At 43.6% G+C, this 24,974-nt stretch overlaps 1 protein-coding gene and 1 pseudogene across 1 annotated transcript; one reads left to right on the forward strand and one right to left on the reverse strand.

Moving 5' to 3' along the window:
- Nucleotides 1-8,810: 8,810 nt before the first annotated feature.
- On the reverse strand, nucleotides 8,811-17,152 carry AVPR1A (arginine vasopressin receptor 1A). Its single transcript, XM_030216458.1, has 2 exons — nucleotides 16,159-17,152; nucleotides 8,811-9,639 (listed from the first exon to the last, which is right to left on the reverse strand). Exons 1-2 carry the CDS (start codon nucleotides 17,132-17,134, stop codon nucleotides 9,284-9,286), a joined length of 1,332 nt encoding a protein of 443 aa, XP_030072318.1. The 5' UTR covers nucleotides 17,135-17,152; the 3' UTR covers nucleotides 8,811-9,283.
- Nucleotides 17,153-23,259: 6,107 nt separating this feature from the next.
- Nucleotides 23,260-24,347, forward strand: LOC115478311 (annotated as a pseudogene).
- The last annotated feature ends 627 nt before the right edge of the window (nucleotides 24,348-24,974 follow it).

Here is a 24,974-nt window from a genome sequence, read left to right on the forward strand (position 1 = left end):
TATATACTTTAGAGAATACGCCTAGGCATATTTTTTCACCGTACGGATTTGTGCAACGAGGATGAATCTTCATATTAGGGATTATAAGGAAGAAGAAGACAATCCATCAGACAACTAGCAGGAATTCTGAATCAAACAATAGGGCTATATCAATGGTACAATAAGGAGATGTTATCAATCATTTTCCACACAAGATTGTTCTACATGTGTAAAATGCCTTTTATAGCACTGTATGGGAGATATAAGCACACTAAAAGTTACCACCTACTTTTATATGATCTAGGGGCACAGTTTTTACAGAGCTGGGTTGGAGTTGTGATGCACATGCATGCTTTAAAATACATGCATTAATGCATAGAGTACATATAGTTACACCTGCCTCAGAGCGGGTGTAGTTTGTGCAAGAGTGTTTATATGTTATAGGGAATAGTTCTGAGAACTTATTTTAATAAAGGCATATAGGCACCTATGTTATCCTTTAATAAAATAGGCCTAAAACAGTGCTTTCTAAATTTCGTCAGGTAACCTGTTATAAAATTATGTCCCCCATGTAATAGCATCATATAGCACAGTAGTCTTCACTAATTTTTAAGTTGGGGCCACCTTGGATCTAAGCAGCCCTTTTATTAAGCTGTGGTAAGCTCACTGTAGGCTTACTGCATGGCAATCCAGAACTACCACTGGCCCAACGCGGGTGCCGGTGGCAGTTCCACTCTCAGCGTGCAGTGTTTCTTGTGCTAGCGGAAATATTTGAAAATTATTTCCACAGGAGGTTACCTGGCACTAATGGGCTCTGCCCGGTTACCACCAGGTTAGCTCTGGAGCCCTTATTGCCACCTCAATGGGTGATGGTAAGTGCTCAACCCCCCCCCTCAAAAAAATGGTCGCATAGCAAGTGTAAACTTATTGCACAGCCATTTCATTTTTGGCCATTTTTATGTGCTGTGATAAAAGGTGCCCTACTGTGCGGCAAAAACAGCCTCCACCGCTAGCGCAGGGCCCCTTTTACCGCAGCTTAGTAAAAGGTCCCCCTAAATGAGCTGAAGGACAGCCGCCAAATATCTTCCCAAATGTATTATTTGTTACATTTGTATCCCACATTTTCCCACCTATTTGCAGGCTCAATGTGGCTTACATAATACCGTAAAGGCATTCGCTAGTCCAGTAAGGGACAAATACAAATAGATGTTAGGGTCAATAGGGTAGATAAGGTTCTAGCACATTAAGGGTTGGGGATTGGAAGGGATATATAATGACCGATAAGATTGTTGGTATTAATGTGTTGCAGAGTTGAGGCATTTATGTTGGGTCAGTAGGGTATGCCTTTCATGAGGATGCGACATTACTGACCAGTGTGTGTCCATGACATCTACCCCACCAGTCCACCTCAAGGAGGTGGGCATTTCCAAATACATGAGTAGAGAGGCAAAGAGTAGCAGAAAAAAAGCCAGAAAGATGAGGGCTACCCCAGAGGTGTCTAGGGTCCACCACTGGCCCTTGGGCTTTGCATTGAAGAACACTGATATCACATCTTTCAATCTACTGTAGTATTAAGGTGACTAAAAGAGAAATTATTGTTACAAAAATGTTTTATTTAACACCTGAAGAAATATCACCAAATAACTTGCAATCAAATAAAATATTGATTGTGCCACTGTAAAGCAGAAGTGAAGAAAAACGTGTTTTGTTTAAAAAGGTAATAGTTATTTTAAGAACCATTTTCCACAAGTCACTGGAGTATTTAACACATCTGATAAAATTATTTACAAGTTCACTTTATACCACTGCAAAATAGCTAAAAATACAGTATGCTTTTTTCTTCCATTTTGGGGGCAAAGAGATCTTAGACATTTGAACCTGGATTCTACTAAGCAATCATTCTAAAATATAATTTTCTCTTCATAAAGGACAGAAACTATAAAGTTTGTGTGTTTTTTTTTTTTTTTTTAGCAAACAGGAAATGGCAAGTAAGAGAGAAGCACTCTGTTTTCAGTGGTGTCTCATAGGCACAAGAACATGTTGTTCAGAATCACGAAGATCATCAGTGATATAGAAACCTCCCAAACTCACAGGATTTCTCCCAAATCTTATTCCAATGTTCTAACTACTCAATCATCTGTTTATGATTTAGGGGGGGAAATTATAAATAGTAGTTAAGTCAGGTTATTTTAACATGGGGACTCATTGCATAAAATGAGATCCTGTGCTAAAATAACTCAACAGCAGCCCACATGGATAATTCCCACCCCCTCCCCACTTAGATGGTTAGCACTAGTTTTCCCTGCTAACTGGCTAAGGGGCTCTTTTACAAAGGCACCATAGGCTGTACACGTATGCAGTACATTGCGCACCCCCTGGTGGTAATTTCGGATTTGATGCACACCCATAATGTCAGGACAAATGCGTGGCATTTCCGGCATTAATCGGCAGTTGGAGCACGCTGACTGGTCACCTAACGTGTAGCACTTGAGCCTTTACCACTAGTTCAATGGGTGGCGGTAAGGTCTCAGGCTGAAAATGAATGCAAGCTAGTTTTGATTTTAGCGCACGTCCATTTTCCAGCCCCTTAAAAATACCCTTTTCCCTAGATGTGGTAAAAAATAGTCCAGCACGTGCTTAAAAGACATACTCACACTACCGCAGGCCACGTTTTACTGCGGCTTAGTAAAAGGACCCCTAAATTTAACTGGGCAGCTCTACATGTATAATTTGCCACCCTACATCTAAGTAAATAACTTCTAACTAGATTTAAATGAAATTTCTTGCAAAAATCTAACTAAATGGGTTATCAGCTAAGAATGACGACAAAATTACCAAATGCCCTTATGAAAATTGGCCTGAAAGTAGATTTTGGCAGATAAGGAGCATTTGGAAAATATTCATTGTCCTGTTGCTCTCAGATGTACTTCTCCAATACAGGCTATTACTCATTTTGACATTATCCAACACTCTGTATGCTACAAGAGATTTTCTAGCTGTCAGCTATACAAGTTTGACTGCCTGTAGCAGGTTTTCCTTATTATTTTCCTGGGAAAGTAGCTAAACCATCCTGCTACCTATGCAAGGTACTCCTGTGCTTACATTTGGACTATAGGCTATGGTCTATAGCTAGCTGAATTAGAAGCCTGTTTGTTAATTACTTTTGACTATTTCGAAGGCATTCTCCAAGTCTTAATGATTTTGAAAAAAAGCTTAGAAACTGAGAAATAAAACATTTTTTTCATTGCATACACCTTCTGGTGGTATTTCAGCTACTGACCCTTGGTTTTACAAACAAAAAAACTACCACTTGGCTGCAAAATTCTATTGTGGCAGCATTTTAATCAATTTTGTCACACCTCTCTGGCAAGGGGATGATCAGAAGCAAACGCCGGTGCTAGAGACTGGTAGCGCCATACTACCACTGGCGTTTGCTACCGCCCCATGACCAGAGCCCTCGAGCGCTGAAACAACACGCTCGAGGGCTCTGAACACAACTAGCATGCTAAACAGGGCTAAACATATTCATTCCCAATGATCAGCGGCCAGCGCGCCAAAGATTGGGTCGCTGGCCACGGCAAACCCTACACCAGCTCTGAGCTGACGTTAGGGTTTGCAGATCATTAGGAAGGAATGGTGAGCAGGCCCCCATTCCCCCCAACAGCAAACCTGCCAGCGACGGGGCTGGAGGTTGGAGGTCCGGTGGACCTCTGGTCCCCTTGATGATCCCCCCCCCAGGTTCAGGGAGGGCTGGAGATCCGGTGGGTCTCCAGCCCCCCCTAACTCCCCCAGCAAAGGGTCCCTGGTGACCTAGTGGGTGACCAACCAACACCCCCCCAGCGACGGGGGGCTGGAGATCTGGTGGACCTCCAGCCCCTGTTGCTCGGGGCAGGGGTAGTTGGGGCCTGGTGGTCCCATGGACCTCCAGCCCCTTTGTTTGACAAGTTTGGGCTTTTGACAGCCCAGACCTGTCAAACAAGTGCGGGAGGATTGTGCTGAGCGCATGCTCAGGCACAATTCTCCCGCATTTCTACCCCATGATCAGATATAATTGCGTGCTTAAATTTGCATGCAATTATGTCTGATCATAGGTCTAATAACGCCCTGTGCTATTTTTGGTGCGGCGGGGTTTTGATCATCTGTCTGTGGGAGCTTAATGCAGCTATAGCATTATTTCATGCAAACCATGTTGGTTCTTTAATCCTTTTGGCCCACTCATATTCTAGCAGGTGGACATAAATATTTATTTCCATAAACCAAGACTTAGGCTTCCAATTTCTATTATCCTAAGTATTAATTGTATTTATTTTCTGTTTTTTGTTTGCACTGTCAAATGTATATATTTTTGGCCGTTCTACTAAAGTGTTTTAGGTTTAATGCACTATAATGCAGAATTTTAACAAATAACAAACCCAAAACTATCTGTGCATCAAGAAGGGGCATTTCCAGTATTTTTTTTTATTGCAAGCCATTCAAATTAACGCTCGTTACCTGCTCCCAGTTAATATTCAGTAGGCAGTAAGTGGTTCCATGTTAACTCTGTACTAGGCAGTTAGTGCAGGGTGTGTTAACTGTCAAATGCCTTCCACTCCTGCTCTCTGCCTATGCCCCACCCTGTGACAGAAAATTTTTTAAAAATTACATAACGAGCGGATTAATGTGTGGAAATAGGCAAACTACCACAAAATCCCACAGAGGCCCTTTTACCAAACTGCAGTAAAAGGTGGACTCAATGTGTCCTTTTGTGGGTCTTTCCCATCTGCTGAGGCCATTTTTACCACAGCCGTAAAATGGCTGAAAATCCTATTTTCTGTATTAATAGCCATGCGCTAACACTCACTGTTAGGGGTCCTTTTATTAAGTTGTGATAAAAGGGGGCCTGTGCTAGCATCAGCATGTGTTTTTGATGTGCGCTGGGGCCCCCTTTTACCACTGTAGGTACAAAGCTGTCTTTTTTTCTCAAATAGAAATGGCCGTGCGGTAAGTGAACCACTTGCCACATGGCCATTTTTTTTTGGGCGGGGGGGAGCACTTACTGCCCCTATTGAGGTGGTGGTAAGGGCTCCCACATTAACCTGGTGTTAACCAGACAGTGCACGGAGCTGCCTGATTATCACTGGGTAAGCACCGACACTACAAAAATTAAAAATATTTTTGTAGCACCAGAAATGGCGTGCGCCAGGAGTGGGAACTACCACTGGTCTCCTGCAGTAGCCCAGTGGTAGTTCTGGATTGGTGCATGGCAAACATGTTGCTGCATATCAATCCTTTAGTAAAAGGGCCCCTCAGTGTGCGGCAATGTATCATAGAACACGCCTACTCTCCACCTCCGACTCACCCCAGCAATAAAAAATAAAGTTTATTTTTTTGCATGTGGGAAGTGCACACAAAAATTACTGTGAGGCACCCGAGTTTGCCCCACGGTAAGCACTTTTTTTTTGCAGTAAGCAGGAGCTACTGTTTACCGCAGCTTAGTAAAAGGGCCCCTTATTGTAGTCATGTGGTGGCCTGTTACTCTACATTAACCGCATGATAAGTGCTTAACACACTTGAATAGAAATGCCCCTATGTTAGATATCTTTGTTTTATTTTTCGTTTTATGTGGCTTTTGGATATGGGCTATATTTATCCAACTTGTGTGAGTTCACTAAGTGCTTTGAAAATGCACCTCCACATATGGCACTCAAATTTGCATGTCCAAATTTGAGCACACACCCAAGATTTAATTTGCGTAACGAGTCCTTAACTATCAATAATTGGGTGCTAGCAACCAATTATTGAAGTTAATTGGTGCTCATTAAAATTTGCGAGCACATCTGATTGTGCACTATTCTATAAGGCATGGCGCTTAACTATACCAGCGGAAAACTCAAAATTGGGCATGGCCATGGGCGGTGTATCAGGGGCATAGTTATAGAATATGGCCTCAGTATGCCTAACTTGTGTGCAAGCATTTATACCAGGTTTAAGCAGGCATTAGTCTGGCACCAAAAGTTAGACAGAGGAATCAACGCAAAGTGTGATTCTATAAAGGGGGAGTCCCCTTTATAGAATCAAGTTTAGTACTCATTCTTTTATTTATTTATTTGTTGCATTTGTATCCCACATTTTCCCACCTCTTTGCAGGTTTAAAGTGGCTTTCAATACATCATGGATAGTGGAAATAAGAAAAGAATAGACATTTGGTGTTACAGAAGGATTTTGGTTTGTATGGTAGTAGAATACACGATAGTACTAAGACAGAAGGCATTATTAGACATTTCTGGATATCTATGGGGAATTTCCCTTGTGTTGATCTTTGTGGTATATTTTGTCAAAGAGATGGGTCTTCAGCAGTTTGCGGAAGTTGGTCAGTTCATGGATCGCTCTTAGGTTGCGTGGCAGCGTGTTCCAGAATTGCGTGCTCATGTAGGAAAAGGTTGATGCGTACATCAATTTGTATTTTAGACCTCTACAGTTGGGGAAATGAAGATAAAGGAATGTGCAAGATGATTTTTTGGCATTCCTGGGTGGTAGGTCGATCAGGTCTGACATGTAGGCTGGGGTGTTGCCATGGATGATTTTATGAATTAGGGTATATACTTTGAATGTAATGCGTTCTTTGAGTGGGAGCCAGTGTAGCTTCTCTCGTAGGGGTTTTGCACTTTCATATTTTGATTTTCCGAATATGAGTCTGTTTGCCGTGTTCTGGGCTGTTTGGAGTTTTTTGAGTATTTGCTCTTTGCAGCCAGTGTAGATTGAGTTACAATAGTCTAGATGACTGAGTACCAATGATTGTACCAGATTATGGAAGACTTTCCTTGGGAAGAATGGTCTTACTCTTTTTAATTTCCACATTGAGTGGAACATCTTTTTGGCTGTATTTTTCGCGTGATTCTCAAGTGTTAGGTGTCGATCAATGGTAACTCCAAGAATTTTTAGGGATTATGAAATTGGTAAATTTAGTTTTGGTGTGCTGATAGTGGTGAATTTGTTCGTGTTGTATTGGGAGGTAAGTATTAGGCATTGGGTTTTTTCTGCGTTGAGTTTCAACTGAAATGCATCTGCTGGTGCCGAGTTTTGAATGCCAGTTATAGAATGCCCTTCCAAATGGAAAGGTGTATGTTCATATAAAGTATTATTATTACTACATTATGTATGACACATCACAGCCAGTGTTGACAGCTTTTAACTCCATTAATATGGCTCCTACCCAAGAACTTGTGAATCATAGAGATAGCTATGTATGTATGTGTCCTAATTAGGTTAGTGAGTTTTCTTTGTTTGTTTGTTTTTGTCTTTTAAATGTAAAATGTCCAAGTATTTGGGGAATCCAATCAGTATTACTGCAAGAGCTCAAGTCAAAATGTGTTGTTGTTGTTACTATTATTATTCGAACCACCACACACCAATATGCAATAATACACGTGTGCATAAAAAAGTATGAAATATTGCAGTATAGCCAGGCTAATTTCAATGTGTATACAGGCCTTCTTCTCTATCGGCACAATGTGCTCACATTTTTTTCTTTTTTTAGAGGAGAAAAGACCTCAGAGATCTTCAGCTGGTCATGTCTGCAAACTTGTTTGCCAGCGCACTGTCAATCATTGGTCTTAAAAACTCCTCTTTTTTTAAATAAAATTTTTTTCAAGTTTTTTAATGATTCATTTAGGGGTCCTTTTACTAAGCTGTGGCAAAAAGTGGCTTGTGGTAGTGTGGGTGTGTGTTTTGGGCGCACGTCAGGCCAGTTTTAACTGCATCTGGGAAAAAGGGCTTTTTTAATGGTGCAGGAAAAGGGCCTGTGGTAAAATGGAAACCAGCGTGTGCCTATTTACAGCCTGAGCCCTTAATGCCACCCATTGATCTAGTGGTAAGGGCTCATGCACTACATATGAGGTGAGTGGTTGGCATGCGCCAACTGCCGATTGATACCGGAAATGCTGCAGGTGGTAGGAAATAAAAGAATAATTTGGCCCAGCGGTATGGGCCTGGCATTAGCCTTATTTTGGCACATGCTGCATGCGCTCAGAGCCTACTGCACCTTTATAAAAGGGCCCCTTAATGATTATCATGCAATTCAAAATGCTAGGATATTGGGTCTGATATTCAAAAGCGTTTAACCAGGCAGAAGGCTCCGGTCTGGTTAAGCCCCGCTGAGCTGGCTATCTGGGAATATTCAACGGCAATTAAGTGGTTAGTGCCTCTGAATGTTCTCTGTGACCGGGGTGATCTGGGGGTGTAGCCGAACCTTAACTGGTTAGAAATGATATTCAGTACACAGATAAAGGCAAGATAGCCAAAACTCTGTCCTAACTTTATCCAGAAAGCTAACTGGGCACTGGTTTGAATATCGGCCAGTGCCCAGTTAATTTCTGAGCGTTCACACAAACCCAGATGTTCAAAAGCCAGAGCCCAGAAATGACCTGGCATTGAATATCTGGAGTTAATCCAGCTCAAAGGCAGTCAGCTTTAAGTGGCTTAAAAACTTCTGACTGCCTCAGTAGTGTACTGAGTGCGGGGTGATCCGCCCCGGGTGCATGCTGCAGGAGAGGTGCAGGGAGCAGCCGTGTGGCTGTCGGCTCTGCCAGTTCCCTGCTCCCTCTGCTGTTACTTCCTGTTCCAGAGCAGAGGGAGCAGAGGGAGCAGGGAACCAGCGGAGTCGACAGCCGCACGGCTGCTCCCACTACTCCAGCAGCCAAGAAGAATGCACCCAGGAAGGGGCTTGGAGGTGATGTTCTGGGGGGGGGGGGTCGTCCTGGACCTGGGGTGGGTGTCATGCTGCACCTGGGGGGGGGGGTGTCGTGCTGCACCCGGGGAGGACGGATGACGCTGCACCTGGGGGGAGGTGCACAGTGGCAATCTGCCCCAGGTGGCAGCCGACCAAGGAATGCCACTAGACTGCCTGCAATCTGAATATCTACCCCATTATTAGTAGTAGTACATCTCCCCTGGCCCTGCTCTTCCTACCTTCACCAGTAAGTACATGAAGCATGCTTGAATTCTGTCTTTTTTTTTTTTAAAGTTACAACCAGCTGGACTTGTAGGATATTTGAGGCAGCTACCATCCTCTTAGTAAAGAAATATTTCCTCATACCATAATCCTTTGACCACTAATTTATCTTTCAATGGAAAATGAACTATTGTGATCTCTCTAGTCCATGGTAGCCAAGGAAGAATGAGTCAAGAGTTTATTCCTCTTAAGGAAGCAAGCCACACCACTAACTACTTAGAAGCCAGCTGAGCTGTACATGCTTTGTACTGTATTAGTAGGTTTTATGTACATAATTACTAGTGGCTGTGACCAGTTAAAGTGCAAGACTATCATTCAGAGTGACAGGAAATGCAATCGTATTGCACTGTAGCGATTGTCTTCTTGAAAGCCATTGTCACAGGTTTGGATTGTGAGGAATTTCATGGATCTGGTTGATTTGGGAGACTCTTTCCAAGTGTCCAAACTGTTTGTTGGACTTCGGTTGTTGATCCTGGTGAAAGAAGTTTGCCTTCTACTACTGCTATCAGAATCCTCTTTACTCAATGTTTGTTGTATTCTTCGGCAGCAAAGAAAACTTTGTACAAAGTCTTGAAGGAGGTGGCCGCTAAAGAACATATATATCCATGGATTACAGCAACTATTCAGGCAGCCTAATAGGGCAGTGACTGTTAACACAGTGTTTTCAGAATCTACAAAACATAAAAAGTTCCAAAAAATTATGTTACATTAGTTGTAATTGTGAAAATTAAAATACAATCACTCTGTAAATTTATTACTCCATTTGAGCCTTTAAATTATAGACATAAGAAACAACACCTACAAATATTAAAGAGAAATTATATATCATAACATATTTGTATACTGCTAAAACCACAAAGCAGTTCACAATGAAAAGCTTTATAGAAAACCTAGATCTTCCAGGTTTGAATATGTTACTATTTTGCCTTTAAAATAAAGTGCATGCAAAGCTATCTCATGCATATTCTTTGTGGATATCCTGACTGACTGGGTGTGCCCTGAGGGTGGGCTGAAAACCAGGGCGTAACCACGGGTGGGCCTGGATGGGCCCAGGCACAGCCACTTTTGCTCCAGGCCAGCCCAGCCTCTTCTGCCCACTCTCCCCGTCCGCGTAGTCTGCTCACTTTTACTGCCCTGAAGCGCCGTTCTCCCTCCAGCATCGGTGATTCCCATAGCCAGCCTTCTGCCAGCACACGTCGTCGGGGCCTCTTCTCAGGCACGTCCCGCCTACTCTGCGACTTCCTGCGTCCCACCTTTGCGGAAAACAGGAAGTTGCAGAGTAGGTGGGACATGCCTGAGAAGAGGCTCTGACAACGCGCGCTGGCAGGAGGCTGGCTATGGGAATCACCGGTGCTGGAGGGAGAACAGCGCTTCAGGTCAGTAAAATGACCAGAACTGACCATGTGCAGGGGGCTGTCATGGGGGGGGAGGGGGGTAGTGGATGGAGAGGAAATGCGGCAGCGGGTGGATGGAGAGGAAATGCAGCGGTGGCGGTGGCGGCGGGGGGGGGGGGGGGTGGCAGCGGGTGGAGAGGAAATGCGAGGCCTGTGTCCACCCAGTCCACCTCCAGGCCCATCTAAAAATTAAACTCTGGCTACGCTAATGCTGAGAACCAATGTCTGTGTCTAGCAAGGATGGTCTACTAAAGCAGGGATTCTCAACCCAGTTCTTGGTCCACTCCTAGTCAGTCAGGGGCCCTTTTACTAAGCTGTGTAAGGGCCTATATGCGCCGAATGTGCGTCAATTTGGAATTACCGCCCGGATACCACGTGGCTTGTGCAGTAATTTCATTTTTGATGTGTGTCCGCTATGTGCGCCAGAAAATATATTTTATTTTCTGGCGTGCGGCAAAAATCGGGCGGTAACTCTGACTTGATGTGCGTAGGTGATTATTGCACAGTTAACATGAGAGACCTTACAGCTAAGTCAATGGCTGGCGGTAAGGTCTGGGACCCAAAATGGGCGTGCGCCAATTTTTATTTTCACCAACATTTTAAAAAAGGTCTTTTTTACAGGTGCCCTGAAAAATGGATCTGCGCGCATCCACAACACGTGCCTACACTACCACAGTTCATTTTTCAGCGCATCTTAGTAAAAGGATCCCTCAGTTTTCTTATTATATGCAGATCCTGAAAACCCAGACTGGCTAGATATGTTCTGAGGATTAAGGGCCCTGTTTACTAAGGTGCACTAGTGTTTTTAGTGCGTGCTAAAAACACTAGCGTGCCTACAGCACAGCTTAGTAAACAGGGCCCAAAGGTAATTACGGAAACAGTCCAGTTACTATATATGAATGAAAGGGTGAAGCTCTAACATGAGAAAAATCCAGAAAGAACTAGCACTAAATATTTTTGGAACTTTTTTTTCCATGTTATAAAATTACTTAAATCTTATTATTTATTCATTTTCTCACTAGGTAATGGTGTTGAAAATCTCAAAATGATGACATATTTGTGCAATTGCATATATCTAACAACTATGACTGCAAATTGGAAAAAAATGGATTTCAAAGTTTTTGCACAATTTATCTATACCAAGTTAATAGTAGGTTATTCTACTGAATGGGATCATCAGATACTACACTCTTTCTAGGATGTCATTTACCATTCTGCACCTTTTGGCAAGAACTGATTTTTTTCTTTGCAAGAATGTTATATATAAAGTCAATGTACTTTATGTTCTTGTTTTAAAGCTATGTTTTGTCTTGTAATTTCTCCTCTACCATTACAAAATCCAATTTGGCAAAGAATCTTCAGCCCACAATCTTTCAAGTCCAAAGCTTACACACAGGGCCACCGAGAGACACAGCCGTGTCCAGGGCAGGACCACTGTTCTCCCACCTAGGCCACTGCACCGCACCCTCCACACTCAGGCTGCCCCCCACATTCAGGCCACCACCCCTGCTCACCCTCTTCCCTTCCTGTGTCTGACTCAAGGTGTTTTGATGGTCTGACTGCTCCTCCCTCGGTCTGTCATCTCCTGCTCCTGTGTGCTGGGACCCGGATGATTGCATTAATGTGATAACCCAGGTCACCCGGGTTATCACGTTAATACAGTCATTTGGGTCATGGCACACAGGAGCAGGAGAGAGACAGACCTAGAAGCAGGCAGGCAGGCAGGAAGAAGCTTGCTGGCATTGGGAGCCCCCCCCCTTGGAGGCGGAATTTTGTCCCCCGATCCCCTCTTAACGGCCATGCTTACGCAAGACTTGCAGTGCTTTTAACAGTTCTGTTCAGCTGCTGTCATTGTTACTGATTAAGTTGTACTACCAGAACCCCCTTGTTAAAAGAGTTGTCAAGAACAAAGTGAGTTTTATCTATTGGAGCAGAACTAAAGTGAACTTCTTGATCAGTCATCGGTAGCAATGGCAGGACCGGTGTTAAACATGCTGGGACCCAGGGCAGAAATTAAGGAGGAGGTGCCCAATCTCCTTGCCCCTCCCCAGTCTCCCCACTCACCATTATTACCACACATAACACAAAACTCAGACAGACCTTCACCAAATACAGAACAAGGGATCACAAATTAGAAATACAAATATGAACACCCAAACTAAACTGTGAACCCGAAGAAGTTAAACTCGTCAAGAACCGCAACACTGGAGAAATAAAACCAGAAATTCACTTCATTTTGTACTGAACACAATCAGTGGCATAGCCAGGAGGGTGTGAGCTGGGCTCCCATTTTGGGCTTAGGCTCCTCTAAAAATTAAGATCTCCCTTGCTGTGGCTGGTGGGTCCAGTGACCAGAACTCTCCAAGTTCTGCAAACACAGCAGTTTTTTAGAGCTGCCCCCCCCCCCGCCCGCCCGCCTGCTTGGCTTTCACGAATGCATAAAAACTGAACATGCATGGTAGGGGAGGGGCAGCACTGCCATTAGCTGCAGAGCTTGGAGTTTTCTGCCTGCTGGTCCAGAGGAAGAAGTCTTCAGTTGTCAGGGCTTGGGGATCCCTGCCAGCTCAGGTATTTATATTTTTCATTTGGGTGGGGAGAATATTTGGTGTCCACCCATTTTGGGCTCAAGCCTCTCTCCCAATCAGATGTCTGTCCATACCACTGAATACAATACAAAAACATCTGTGATGCACATATTCCAAAGCTAATATATTCCAGTTATTAAATTCAAAATAAAACACTTTTTTCTACCTTTGTTGTCTAGACATTCTGCTTTCCATCATCTTGGTCAGGGCGTGTGGCAAGCGGGGTAAGCAAGGCAGGGGGGCGCCTGCCTTTGAGGGGTGCGGTCCCTGCCTTCCACTCACTTGCAAAATCTTTTACCTGAAGTTGCGATTGCCCCTGCCCTCCTTTTCATGGCAAACAGGAAGTGAAAGCAATGCAGTAGTATTCACTGAGGCAGGCAGGCTCTTCAAGTTACTTGAGAAAATGCAACCAAATTGCTATATATGCTGTGGTTTGGGGCTAACTCCTCACTCAGGGTGAGCTTCAGAGCTTGCACAGCATTCAAATTAAAGAGAACCTGAAATTTTAAAAGTGCTAAAAATAAGTTTTAAAAGTATTTGTATTAAATCTAATTGCAGAATTCAGGTGCTGGGAGTCTGTACTTGGTTGTCATATGCTCAGATTTGTTTAAATCATATGCAAATTAGCCCATTTTGGGGAGGTTCTCATTTGTATATTTATGAATAAAAAATGATGGAAGTGTTTACAGCCTTAATGTTAGGGCATGGCTCTGATCAAAAGTGTGAAGTTTGGTCCAAAATCGAAGGGTTTATCTAGTGTTTTTCACTAAAAATTCCCATTACAGTGTCTGTATGTTAATCTGCATTCAAATAGAGCTCTCTGATTGGATGATCAGCTTCTGTTAGAAATCTGCCAGGAAGGGAACAGAGTGAGACAGCAACTGACCGTTGGTCTGGCCAAGAGAGACATGCAGCTGTGAGTTCCTGTGTGTGTTGACTGAAATTATAAAAGACTGCCAGATTATGTGGTAAATGAGAAAATATGAATGAAAAGAGGTTGGTGGAGATTGAAGTTTGAGGTTTCTCTAGTGAAAAAGGATCTGAATATTTCAGGATTACTTGAAGTTTATGAAGAATAGAAAAGGGTGAATTTCAGTTTAAGAGTGTTTAAATCCTATAAACTATATAAAGGCTAGGTAGATTTAAGTGACTGTAAGCAAGGAAACCTTAATATTTGAGCTGAAATAAATATTTGATCTGAGATAGTTGATCAGAGACAAATGTTTGATCTGAATTATATCCTTTGGTGCAAAGGAGATTAGAAAAAGAATCTTTGGAAACTAAGAGGACTTTGCTCACATTTTGAATTAGCATTCCTATTTTGAGTTGGAAATCTTTGAAGTGTTATGAAAATACATTTTGCTTTAATGAAATTGCTAAACTTTAGAGTCAGAGACTTATCAATGAGGGATACATACAGTGCTATTTTTTCCTGAGGTCCGGCTTACTTGCCTGCTCCCTTCTGTTCCTGCTCTGCTAGACGGAGGGGGGGGGGCGCCAACTGATAGTCTGCAGGGGGGCACCAGAGAACCTAGGCACGGCCCTGATCTTGGTCCCAGTTTCTCTTTTTTGCTCCATCCCATTGTTCAGTATTTCCCTCTTTCTCTCATCCATCCCCAGGTCCAACTCTTCCATCCCAGGTTTCTCTTCCCAATTGCCCTTCCATCCAGCATCTCTCCCTCCCTCTATAACACTCCCAAGTCCACCATCTCTCCCTTTCTGTTTACTTACTCCATCCCATTGTCTACCATCTCTCTCTCCCTCTCCTCTGTTTTGAGGCCCATCATTTCTTCCCCTTTACCTCCCCATACCCTGGTCTGATATTTCTCCCTCTCTTTGAAACCTTCCCCTGTCTACTTTAAAAACAGCTGCTCCAGGGGGCCTTTGTTGTGGACTGTCATGTGTTTCCCTTCTCTCCAACCCCATCTGACATCTCCCTCACCTTCCTAGACTACCTTTAATGCATTGTTCTTTGCAGGGGGTTGTTGGCGTGGTGGTAACTCTGATATGCTGCCCACAGCCTTCTCGGCTAGGTGGAAACAGGAAGTTGCATCAGAGGGTGAACAGGCACTGAGGAGGTCATGGGTAGCATATCAGAATTTCTGCCTCACCAGTGACCCCCTGTGAAGAACAATACATTTTAAAGATAGTCTGTGAAGGTGAGGGAGACATTGGATATGGGTGGAGAAGAGAAAGACAGGGCGGTGCCCACGGGGAGAGGGGGTGCTCCCTGGTGCTGTGGGGCCCCTGTTTCTCCCCCTCCTAATGCCAGCCCTGGCTATTGGATCACCTTAATAACAATTTTCTAAGCCATCACCACTCAATAAAGAGAAAATGCAAATGTGAAATCAAGAAGGCATAATTTGGGTTTTACATGAATAGCTGCAAATGCTATAGGAAAAGACCCAGATATCCTAAAGCTTGAGGAGAACATTAGCTTGCTATTTCTTAATACTGCATATCTGCTTTAATTTTGAATGATCACAGCATAGATAGTCCTCTAGGTTGCCTACAGTTTTCTGATTTAGTCCTGGTGGGTGGGAGGTGGGGGAAATGCCTTCCCTCACCCCCTTCAAAAGATAAACCCCACCAAGCCAGATTTTCTATGAACTCGTTATTTGTTCTCTTTTAATCAACTTTGATTTCATATAAAATTTCTGCCCCAAAATCCATCAGTTTGACCAAATCCAATCCTGTATTTAATTACAACATTCAACAGAGAACTGGCAGAAATCATAATAATAGAATTAATTCTTCACGCTGATATTTCTAGTGCGATTTGGAAAAGGCAACCGTTATAATTTGCAATCAGGGAAACCTTATTTCCATCGGATTTAGCCGCAGGAAAAAAAAATCAAAGGTTCAGAAGAGAACTGGGGGGGGGGGGGGGGGGGGGGGGGGGGGGCATTGATTTCATAGGATCAGCAAGTTCCCAAAGTGAAAAAAAAATCCATTTTTATACATTCAACGAGCACTATGCTATAATTGGAATGTTTCAAAAGTTAAAAGACAATCAAAGATCAAGACATTAAGGAATCAGATATCCGTTCAGATAATTCATTGAGTACAAAATTAGGTTTGATATTCAGTGTAGTTAACTAAATCGATCTGATCTCATGTCCCCAGAATTCTCATCATCCTACAACCCACAGATCCTACAAAACATAAAACGCTAGGGAAGAATGATTTCTTCCTTCTACCTTTCACTTACCGATCCAGTCCAACTTCTTATCCCATACAGACCACATCTGGACGGTGAAGTAAGGCGCCCAGCAAATGATATAGGCAGTAACGATGACAAAGGTCATTTTCACCGTCCGAATCTTGGCCCGGGAGATGGTCTTCACGCTGTTGACACTGGTGGAGAGCAGTCCTCTGTGGCAGCCTTTGCCCCCTTGCTCTACTGCCTCCTCCTTCTTGGTTTTGCACTGGATGTTCTTCCAGATGTTGTAGCAGATGAAGCCGTAGCAGACGGTGAGGATGAGGACAGGAAGGATGAAGATGCCGGTGGTGATCCAGGTGACATATGCCCGGGGGCCCCAGGGCATGATGAAGGTGGCCCAGCAGTCATAGACTCCGGAGCCCTGGTGCACCTCGCTGAGGGAGAAGATGAAGTACTGTGGGGTGCTGAGGAGGAAGCTCAGTAGCCAGGTGCCGCCGATCATCACGTAAGACCTCTTGGTGGGCTGCTGCAAGGTCTTCAGAGGGTGGCAAATGGCGATGTAGCGATCGGCGGTCATCATCACCAGCATATAAGCCGAGGCGAACATGCCGAAGACCTGCAGGTGCTTCACTACCCGGCACAGGAAGTCCGGACCGTGGAAGCGGTAAGTGATCTCCCAGCACAGCTGTGGCAACACCTGGAAAAAGGCCACCACCAGGTCAGCCAGGCTGAGGTGTTTGATGAACAGGTGCATGCGGGACATCTTCTTCTTCGTCCGGTACAGAGCCAGCAGCACGCTGGAGTTGCCCACCACGGCGGCCAGGAAGGTGACAGCCAGCACCGCAATCTCGATCTTGGCCAGTTCTTCGTTCCTGTCCAGGAGAGCGGTGGTGTTGTACTGCGGGGCGACCGTGACGCTGGCGTTCTCTTGCCCGGGCTGCGAGGTCCCCTTTCCGCACCCGCTGCTGCAGTTCCAGGAAGCCGAGGCTCTCCTGGAGTAGCTGGGATCGTCCGCAAAGTGCATGGCCAAGAGCTCGGTGCTGCAGCCCCTGACCTCCACTCTGAGCTCCTTGGAGTTGAAGAAAAAGTAATAGTTGGGAGAGGAGGATGACGAACAAATAAAAAGGCAGGTCCCCTCCAGGATTTATTTGTCATGCTTTCTGTCTTTTTTTTTTTTTTAAAGAGGCTCTCAAATTTCAGTGGTTGATCATTGCTGGGTGCCAAGCCCATTTCGATTACGTTCGTGATTTTTTTTTCGTTGCATCGCTGCCTCCCCCTGTTGTCCCCTCCCCACCCTGTCTCCTTATGTCTCCCCTAGCTCGTGATCCGATTATTGCACCTTTATTTCCCAAAGACCCAGAGATAATATCAAATCTGCCCAAACTGCTTTAAGGATGAGACTGGGATATAGGTATGTGGGTGTACATGTGTGGATTGGGAAGACGGGGAGGATGTTCCACAAGGTCATCGTTGCGAATTTCATTGTAATCCATGGGAACAAGTAGTATAGCAGAGCAGGAGATTGCTTTGGGATAGTTTCTCGTGTCATGAAAGCAGCTTTGAGAATTTTGTGCGTCTGGTCTCTCTTCAACTTTCTTTGTCTACGTACGATTCTGGAACAAGGCAGCAGCCATTAAAATGTTTTTCTTTACTACGACTTTGAAGAGGGACTCTCGGTTTCTGCACATCAAAATGCTAATACTATACCGGGCACACAGTTTGAAGAGCATTATCCATTGGCAAAACAGCCTGAGCCTTTCTCTGATGACGCATACCCTCATGTATGGAAAGTGCATGCATTTCGGTTTGACACTCACAGAACTGGAGTTAAAAATGAATTAGAAATATGGAGAATGTTAAGATTACAAACTATACAAAATGTGCCTTTTTGAGACAAGAGTCACAATGGGGTTCCATGAGTGATAAAAAAAAGATCACTATTCTAAATACACAAACATTTTGTCTAGAATAAAATGGTTCTCAGATCATCATTGCCCCTTATAGCAGGAGCTCTCAATTTAATACTACTACTACTAATCATTTCTAAAGTGCTACTAGACGTACACAGCGCTGTACACTTGAACATGAAGAGACAGTCCCTGCTCGACAGAGTTTACAATCTAATTAGGACAGACAGACAGAACAAAGAAGAGATAAGGGAATATTAAAGTGAGGATGATAAAATAAGGGTTCTGAAAAAAGTGAATAAGGGTTAGAGTTAAAAGCAGCATCAAAAAGGTGGGCTTTTAGCTTAGATTTGAAGACAGCAGACTCATGTACAACGTGAAGCAGCGACGTCAGACTCAGTCCGAAACTGCATTCAGCTAGCAGCTTCTTTGAACAGCAGCACAGAGTGACAGAGGACGAATCCCGATGAACTTAAAAAACCTCGCAGCGGCAGGAGGAAGCGGACCTTGGCTGGTGGGGGTTGGGGTCTCCCGCCAGCAAAGGTACCCACGGCGGCAGTAGGGGGGTCCAGGGCGAAATCTGCGGAGGCCCAGGCCCCTGTGGCCCCACGCAGATACGCCCCTGGTTCCTGGGGAGGAATGTAGGGAGAGATGAGAGTGGAGAGGTACTGAGGAGCTGCAGAGTGAATGCACTTATAGGTCAATAAGAGGAGTTTGAACTGTATACGGAAACGGATAGGAAGCCAGTGAAGTGACTTGAGGAGAGGGCTAATATGAGCATAACGACACTGGCGGAATATTAGTCGTACAGCAGAATTTTGAACAGATTGAAGAGGAGAGAGATGGCTAAGTGGGAGACCTGTAAGAACCAAGTTGCAATAGTCTAAGCGAGAGGTGATAAGAGTGTGGATGAGGGTTCTGGTAGTGTGCTATGAAAGGAAAGGGCGAATTTTGCTGATATTATAGAGAAAGAAACGACAGGTTTTAGCAGTCTGCTGAATATGTGCACAGAAGGAGAGGGAGGAGTCGAAGATGACCCCAAGGTTACGAACTAAAGAGACAGGAAGGATGAGAGTGTTATCCACAGAAGACAGGAAGGATGAGAGTGTTATTTAGTACTGAAGACATACCCAGCCACTCCCATTTTCAGGATATCCACATGAGAGAGATCTGCACAGGGGTGGACTGACCATATGGGCAACTGGGCAATGCCTGAGGGTCCAGGGCTGTGGGGGGCCCAGTGCTTCACCTCCCATGTGCCCGATGTAGGACGTCCTTCTTTTTCCTCCAGAACCCAGACCGGGATGCCCCGTCTCCTCCCACTCCTGCGTTCCTGTCCCCAAACCTCCCCTTCATAGGCAGGGTTACCGACAGCTAAATTGGCCATCTGCTGCTGATGCTCACCTTTTCTGACATCACTTCCTTCCTCCACAAGCGCGGGCCACAGCAGAGGGAAGTTCCTGTGTCAGTGGCAGACAGCCAATTTAGCTGCAGGAACAAAGGAAAATGTTGGTGTGGGGGGGGGGGGGGGGGGGTGTCTAATGGTCCTCATTGTCCAGGGACCCAGATCACTCTCCTGCTCATCCATATTCATGGTGGATATCCTGGTTGACTGCACCCTCAAGGACTGCTCAAGAACCACTGCCTTACAGGGATTTGTGATTCCTCACTCAGCCTATTTCTTCCTTTAGCACCATCATTGACCTCTCCTGTCATTTTCTGGGTGGTTCAATAGAGATAGCAAAGAACTGAGAGTCAGGATTCCTTTTCACTAGATTCTGCTGGAAAATAAACAGACTTTTGGTTCTTTTTAGTAAGCTGGCATAAAGGCCATGTTAAAACATCATTTACAGAATAATGACAAGCAAAATACATGTGCATGGTTTTAATGTCAAAAGTTAATTATCCCTATTGTGTTCTCTGTTGCTGCCTTAGAACATCAGTCTTAAATCTGGCCCTGGTGCAACCTAGAACATTTCAAATAAATGCTTGTCTGTTTTGCTTGTAAGTAAGAGAAAAAGAAGGGATGCTCTCTGAAGACTTATCTAGTTTTCCTTTTCTTCCAATTAGAGTTTCATAATTAATCAAGGGAGGAAAATGCTGAGGTTTTGTTTGGTGCCTGGACTGTATACTGCGTAATGTGAATTCAGGCTTTCTTCCTAGGAAAGTTTAATTGTGTTCCTTTTTGCTTTTATGAGGTCTTTCTGTACAGGAGACCTAATCACAGCCAGTATAAAACTCTTGGGTGAATGTTTCGCTGTCCTTTATTGTTATGGCATTCCTTTTCCAATTTACATTTGAATCTTGTTGTATTGTACTCCGCCCTGATTTGCTTTAGTGATAAAGGCAGATTAGTACATTTTATTAAACGATAAATGATAAATGATTGAACAGCTGACTTTCTTAGGGATATTCATTTTCCAACAGTGAGTCTCCATTACCAGAGCAGCAAGAGGTGATTTATGTTTGTATTAGATTCTGTAATGTAAAGTTCCAACCATATCTTAATTCAGTTATCAGTCTCAACTGAAATGATAACACTGTTGCCTTTAAGGGAATAATATGTGTTGGTAAGAAAAATATCCACAGACCTTTTTTTTAGTTTAATGCTATATGCTTTCTTAGTAGGAGAATTCTAAAGACTATGGTTTATTTTAGTTTTAATCTCTTTAAATGTCTTAATTTACATTATTTAAGAGCTGTGAGATCATCTTTAAACCCTGCAAGTTTTCATCCCTCATTTGGACTATTGCAATTCCTTGTACTGTTCTATTACATTAAAATTGCAACTACTGCAAAATACATCTGCAAGCTTGATTTTTATGGTAGGAAAGTTTCATGAAGTGACTCCACTTTTGAACAAATTACAGTGGCTTAAAGTGGAGTCATGTCTTCATTTTAAAATAGCATCTATGGTTTATAAAAGTTTTCATGGACTTAGGGCCTCTTTTATAAAGCTGCGCTAGCGATTTCTGTGCAGGGGCCTCAGGTGGCAGTCTTCCAGGAGTGACATATCCTTCCATACAGGCTGCAGTCTGGTACCTTCCCTCTTTCTTCTTCAGTCCCTTTCCCTGAGCCTACCTTTGTTTATTAAAAGATGGTGGTGGCAGCAGCGATTCCCATTGGCTGCCCTGCTACTGGCACCTGCCTCTTCTCTCTAGTGCATCCTGCCTCTGACATAACTTCCTGTTTCCTCAGAGGTGGGCTGTAGTAGACGGAAGAGGCCGGTGCCGGCAGCAGGGAAGCCAATGGGAATCGCTGCCATCTTTTGGAAAACAAAGGTAGGCTTGGGGGGGGGGGGGGGTTGAAGAAGGAAGGGGGAGATGCCAGATCATGACTAGGAGGCGGCACCATCTCAGACTTGCCTCAGGTGGTATCTCAGCCCTCGCCTCAGGCAGCAGATTGCTTTATATGCTTAGCGTGATAGCTGTTGTTAATGACCATAGAAAGACCCTGTTAAGGACTCCAGGGCCTTTCTATGGTCTCTGTCCACTGGGGTGTGAGTTTTTTGTCTGCCTGCCTGCTGGAGGTCGTTGAGTCATCCCCTACTCTTCCTTTGCATGTTGGATCGATACCTCATTCCAGATAGTGATGGAGGTGGAGGTGCAGTGGATCGCAGTTCCAACACCCTCCATTGTGGTCCACCAACGAAATGTACCTGTATTCTCACTGCCTTTTTGGGATGTATCACAGCACAGGATGCTAGCAACCTGGGTGCAGGTGGTGAGGGTCGGGCATCCATGTGTCACCTAGTTGCATGGTTGATGCAAATGTACAGTAGCTACATCCATTGATGACGTTACTGACATGTGTATTTAATGGATATTTTTTGTACATATTAGGTCTGCAGCACAAGTGACATGGAATCACACCACCATTGCCTACTATGATGCGGACCTGTGGGCGGGCCTGTTACATACCCTCATAGGATGGTACCAGAGTAGCAGACCCCTCCCATACAAACACATCCCTTCACACCATTCATGGACAGACTCTGATGGCCATACTTATCAGGGCACCCTTGTTACATGTGATCATAATGGGTGAGTTGGATCTAGAATGTGTTTTTCCTCCTCGCACAAAGCTTGTCACTGGTTAGCAACTTCTGTAATCATGATACCAAGGAAGGGTTGTTGGGTGGGGTGGGGGGCAAATACACCGCTTTCGTGGTGGAACATTGAAAATGTGAAAGTGCTCATGGCCTCACCTGCCAGGGCCTGGAGGTTCTCAGGGACACTAGGCAGAAGTTGGGGTTGCTCCCATTGGAGCTTTGTGGGCCTTCTTCTTCAGACCCTAGAGCTGACATAGGAAAAGCACACACTGTAGTACTCTACATCCCTCAAACATGTGTAACATGTCATCATTACATAATTATCCCCCTCATCACTGATTCCTCTCTTGTACAGTGTACACACTAGCAGACAGATGGCAGCTGCCACCTCCACACATGCATGTATCAGAACTGTGTATGGTGAATGCAGTCATATCTTCCTCACCATGTCCTTCTTGGTGTTCTTTGTCCAAGATGATCATAGAAGTACAATGCACTACTGTAGTGCCCCCGGTGGTGGCAGGATGTAATTACTACTGAGATTTTTCTCAAGTCACGGTTGGGTTTTCTCTTTCTACAACCACCGAAGGGTGACACAAAGAAAGTGTTTAGTGTGGTGAACAGTTACCTGAACCTTTCACAGGTTTAAATCAGTTTACAATACACACAGAGTCTCATTAAATAAACTTTATTGCACAAGTAGATTCAATAAATATATTTAAAACCTATTTGTGATTAAAAATATAAGTACGGTTTAAACACTTCATAGCTACATTAAAACTGGTATAAAGTGCTTTAATTAAAGTGCACAACAAACCCTAAATGCATTGTTTCCTAAATGCAGAATTAATTTTCATTCAATTTTCAACAACAACAAGTTTTTATTTAACAGAACTAACAATTTCTTGCTCAGGATTTGTCTTCTCAACACCGCTTGTTCAAGAACAAGGGCATCAGATAAGTATCTACTTTTCCTATATATTTAACCATTTAAGGTAATTTTATCAATTTTTTTAATATTTCCCATTTTCCTTTCCATAAGAATCGATTCTTTGTGTTAAATTTGTATCATTCAGGTTATCTGTCACCAGAACTACCCTCAAACCCTCTCAGGTAAGTATGTGTTCCTTCTCGTATTTTTCAAAGTCTTAGGGATGTGCAATTTTCTTTAAGTGTGCAGTTGGTGATGTAATGCAGCATGATTACTACAATGTTACAGTGCTTGCAATTGATGACAGTGGAAAGACAGGCACTGGGACACTGGTCATCCAACTGGTGGATGTCAATGACAATCAGCCAGAGATTATGCAAAATGATGGGTTTATCTGTGTGAACGGCAAAAATTATGCAGAGGTACATGCAAAGGATGCTGATGCGTCTCCCAATTCTACCCCTTTAAAATTTAGTTTGGATACCACCAATAATCCGGATATTCAAAAACAGTGGCAGATACAACAGCTGAGTGACACATCTGTGCGCCTTATAAGAATTGGTGACATTTCAGGTACAATGTTTGATGTTCCTATTCTGATACTTGATCAACAAGGCCATGGAAGAACCCACTCTGTTAAAATTGATGTATGTGACTGCCCTGATGGCCTCAATTGTGCTGCTGGTCATCGTGCAACAAGAAATGTTAGCCTGGGTGTTTGAGCTATCCTTGCGATGATACTGGCAGCATTAGTGCTCTTAGCACATCTATGTGCCTTGCTTGCATGTCTGTGTGGTTCTGCTGCAAATAAACATGGCAAAGCTGGCTTTCCTGATGACTTAGCTCAAGCGACCTTAATCGTGTCAAATACAAGGCACCAGGAGAGGAACTAATGGATCCAAATGTAAAGATCCCCATCCAGGTTATAAACTCTAATCGTAGTGGACAAGGAGACACAAAAGAGACACAGCAGGTCATAACATCAGCTATGAATCAAACTCAAACTACAGAATATTTTAAGGAAAGACATAACACCTTGACTGTCAGACCAGGGCAGCAAATGGATCAAGGAAGATATGCATATTCAGAATGGCACAGTTTCATGCAGTCTCATATTAATGGAAAGGTGTATTAGTATGGGCAAGTTGAAGAACATCAGCCTGCTGATGACTATGTAGTTCCTTACAATTATGAGGGAAGAGGATCTTTGGCTGGCTCCGTGGGCTGCTGCAGTGAGCTACGAGGAGAAGATGACAGGCTTGACTTTTTAAATCAACTGGAACCCAAATTTAGGACACTAGCCTCAGTTTGCGCCAGGAAATAAATTCATCTGTGCCACTTTTGAATACTGTAAATTGTTTTTAGTGCTCTGCAGATCATTTTTCGGCAAGTAGCAGGAACAAAGAACATTGTTGGAGCGGTGGCTTGTTGAAAGACTTAGGACCATCTTAAAATGTCTGCCTTTCAATTTTTTTTTTTTTGTTACATTTCAGTGCCTGGTCTTATAACACTGCAAATCGTAAACATTTTTCTAACAGAGGAAATAACACAAAGAAGTTAGGCACTAAAGTCATAAATTATGCAAAACATAATCAGTCATAATGTACTTTTCTATTCTTACTATGCTCAGGAAAAGCAGTCATCCCAAGAAGCAATGTTTCTTGGGGTGACTTAGAAAACTTTAAATTCTAAGTGCATCAGCTTATTGTTTTTCATGGGAATTGTAAACCAATATGTATATTACGTTTAAGGGTATTGTTACCTAGATTCTTGCATTGAATGCTTAGGGCTGTTGTTTAAAACTGACCTAACTTCATCGTGTCTTAGGTTTTTAAAAGTCTGCCATTTTCTTAGCTTATATTGCCAGCATTTTAGTGTGTGGTGATATTCATTACTTTTTTTTATTTTGGGGGGTCATGGTAGGGGCATGTTAACTTCTTGCTAAATTAACAAACTCCAGACATTGAGCTATTAG

This window comes from Microcaecilia unicolor, chromosome 10 (assembly GCF_901765095.1).
Source record: "Microcaecilia unicolor chromosome 10, aMicUni1.1, whole genome shotgun sequence".
NCBI lineage: Eukaryota > Metazoa > Chordata > Amphibia > Gymnophiona > Siphonopidae > Microcaecilia > Microcaecilia unicolor.

Bases quoted from the DNA above. Each gene is read 5' to 3' on its own strand.
- AVPR1A (XM_030216458.1), bottom strand. From the start codon at position 17,134: ATGCACTTTGCGGACGATCCCAGCTACTCCAGGAGAGCCTCGGCTTCC. The intron at 9,640-16,158 runs GTAAGTGAAAGG...TATGTTTTGTAG, and splicing joins TAAGAAGTTGGACTGGATCG to ATTCTGAAAACACTGTGTTA.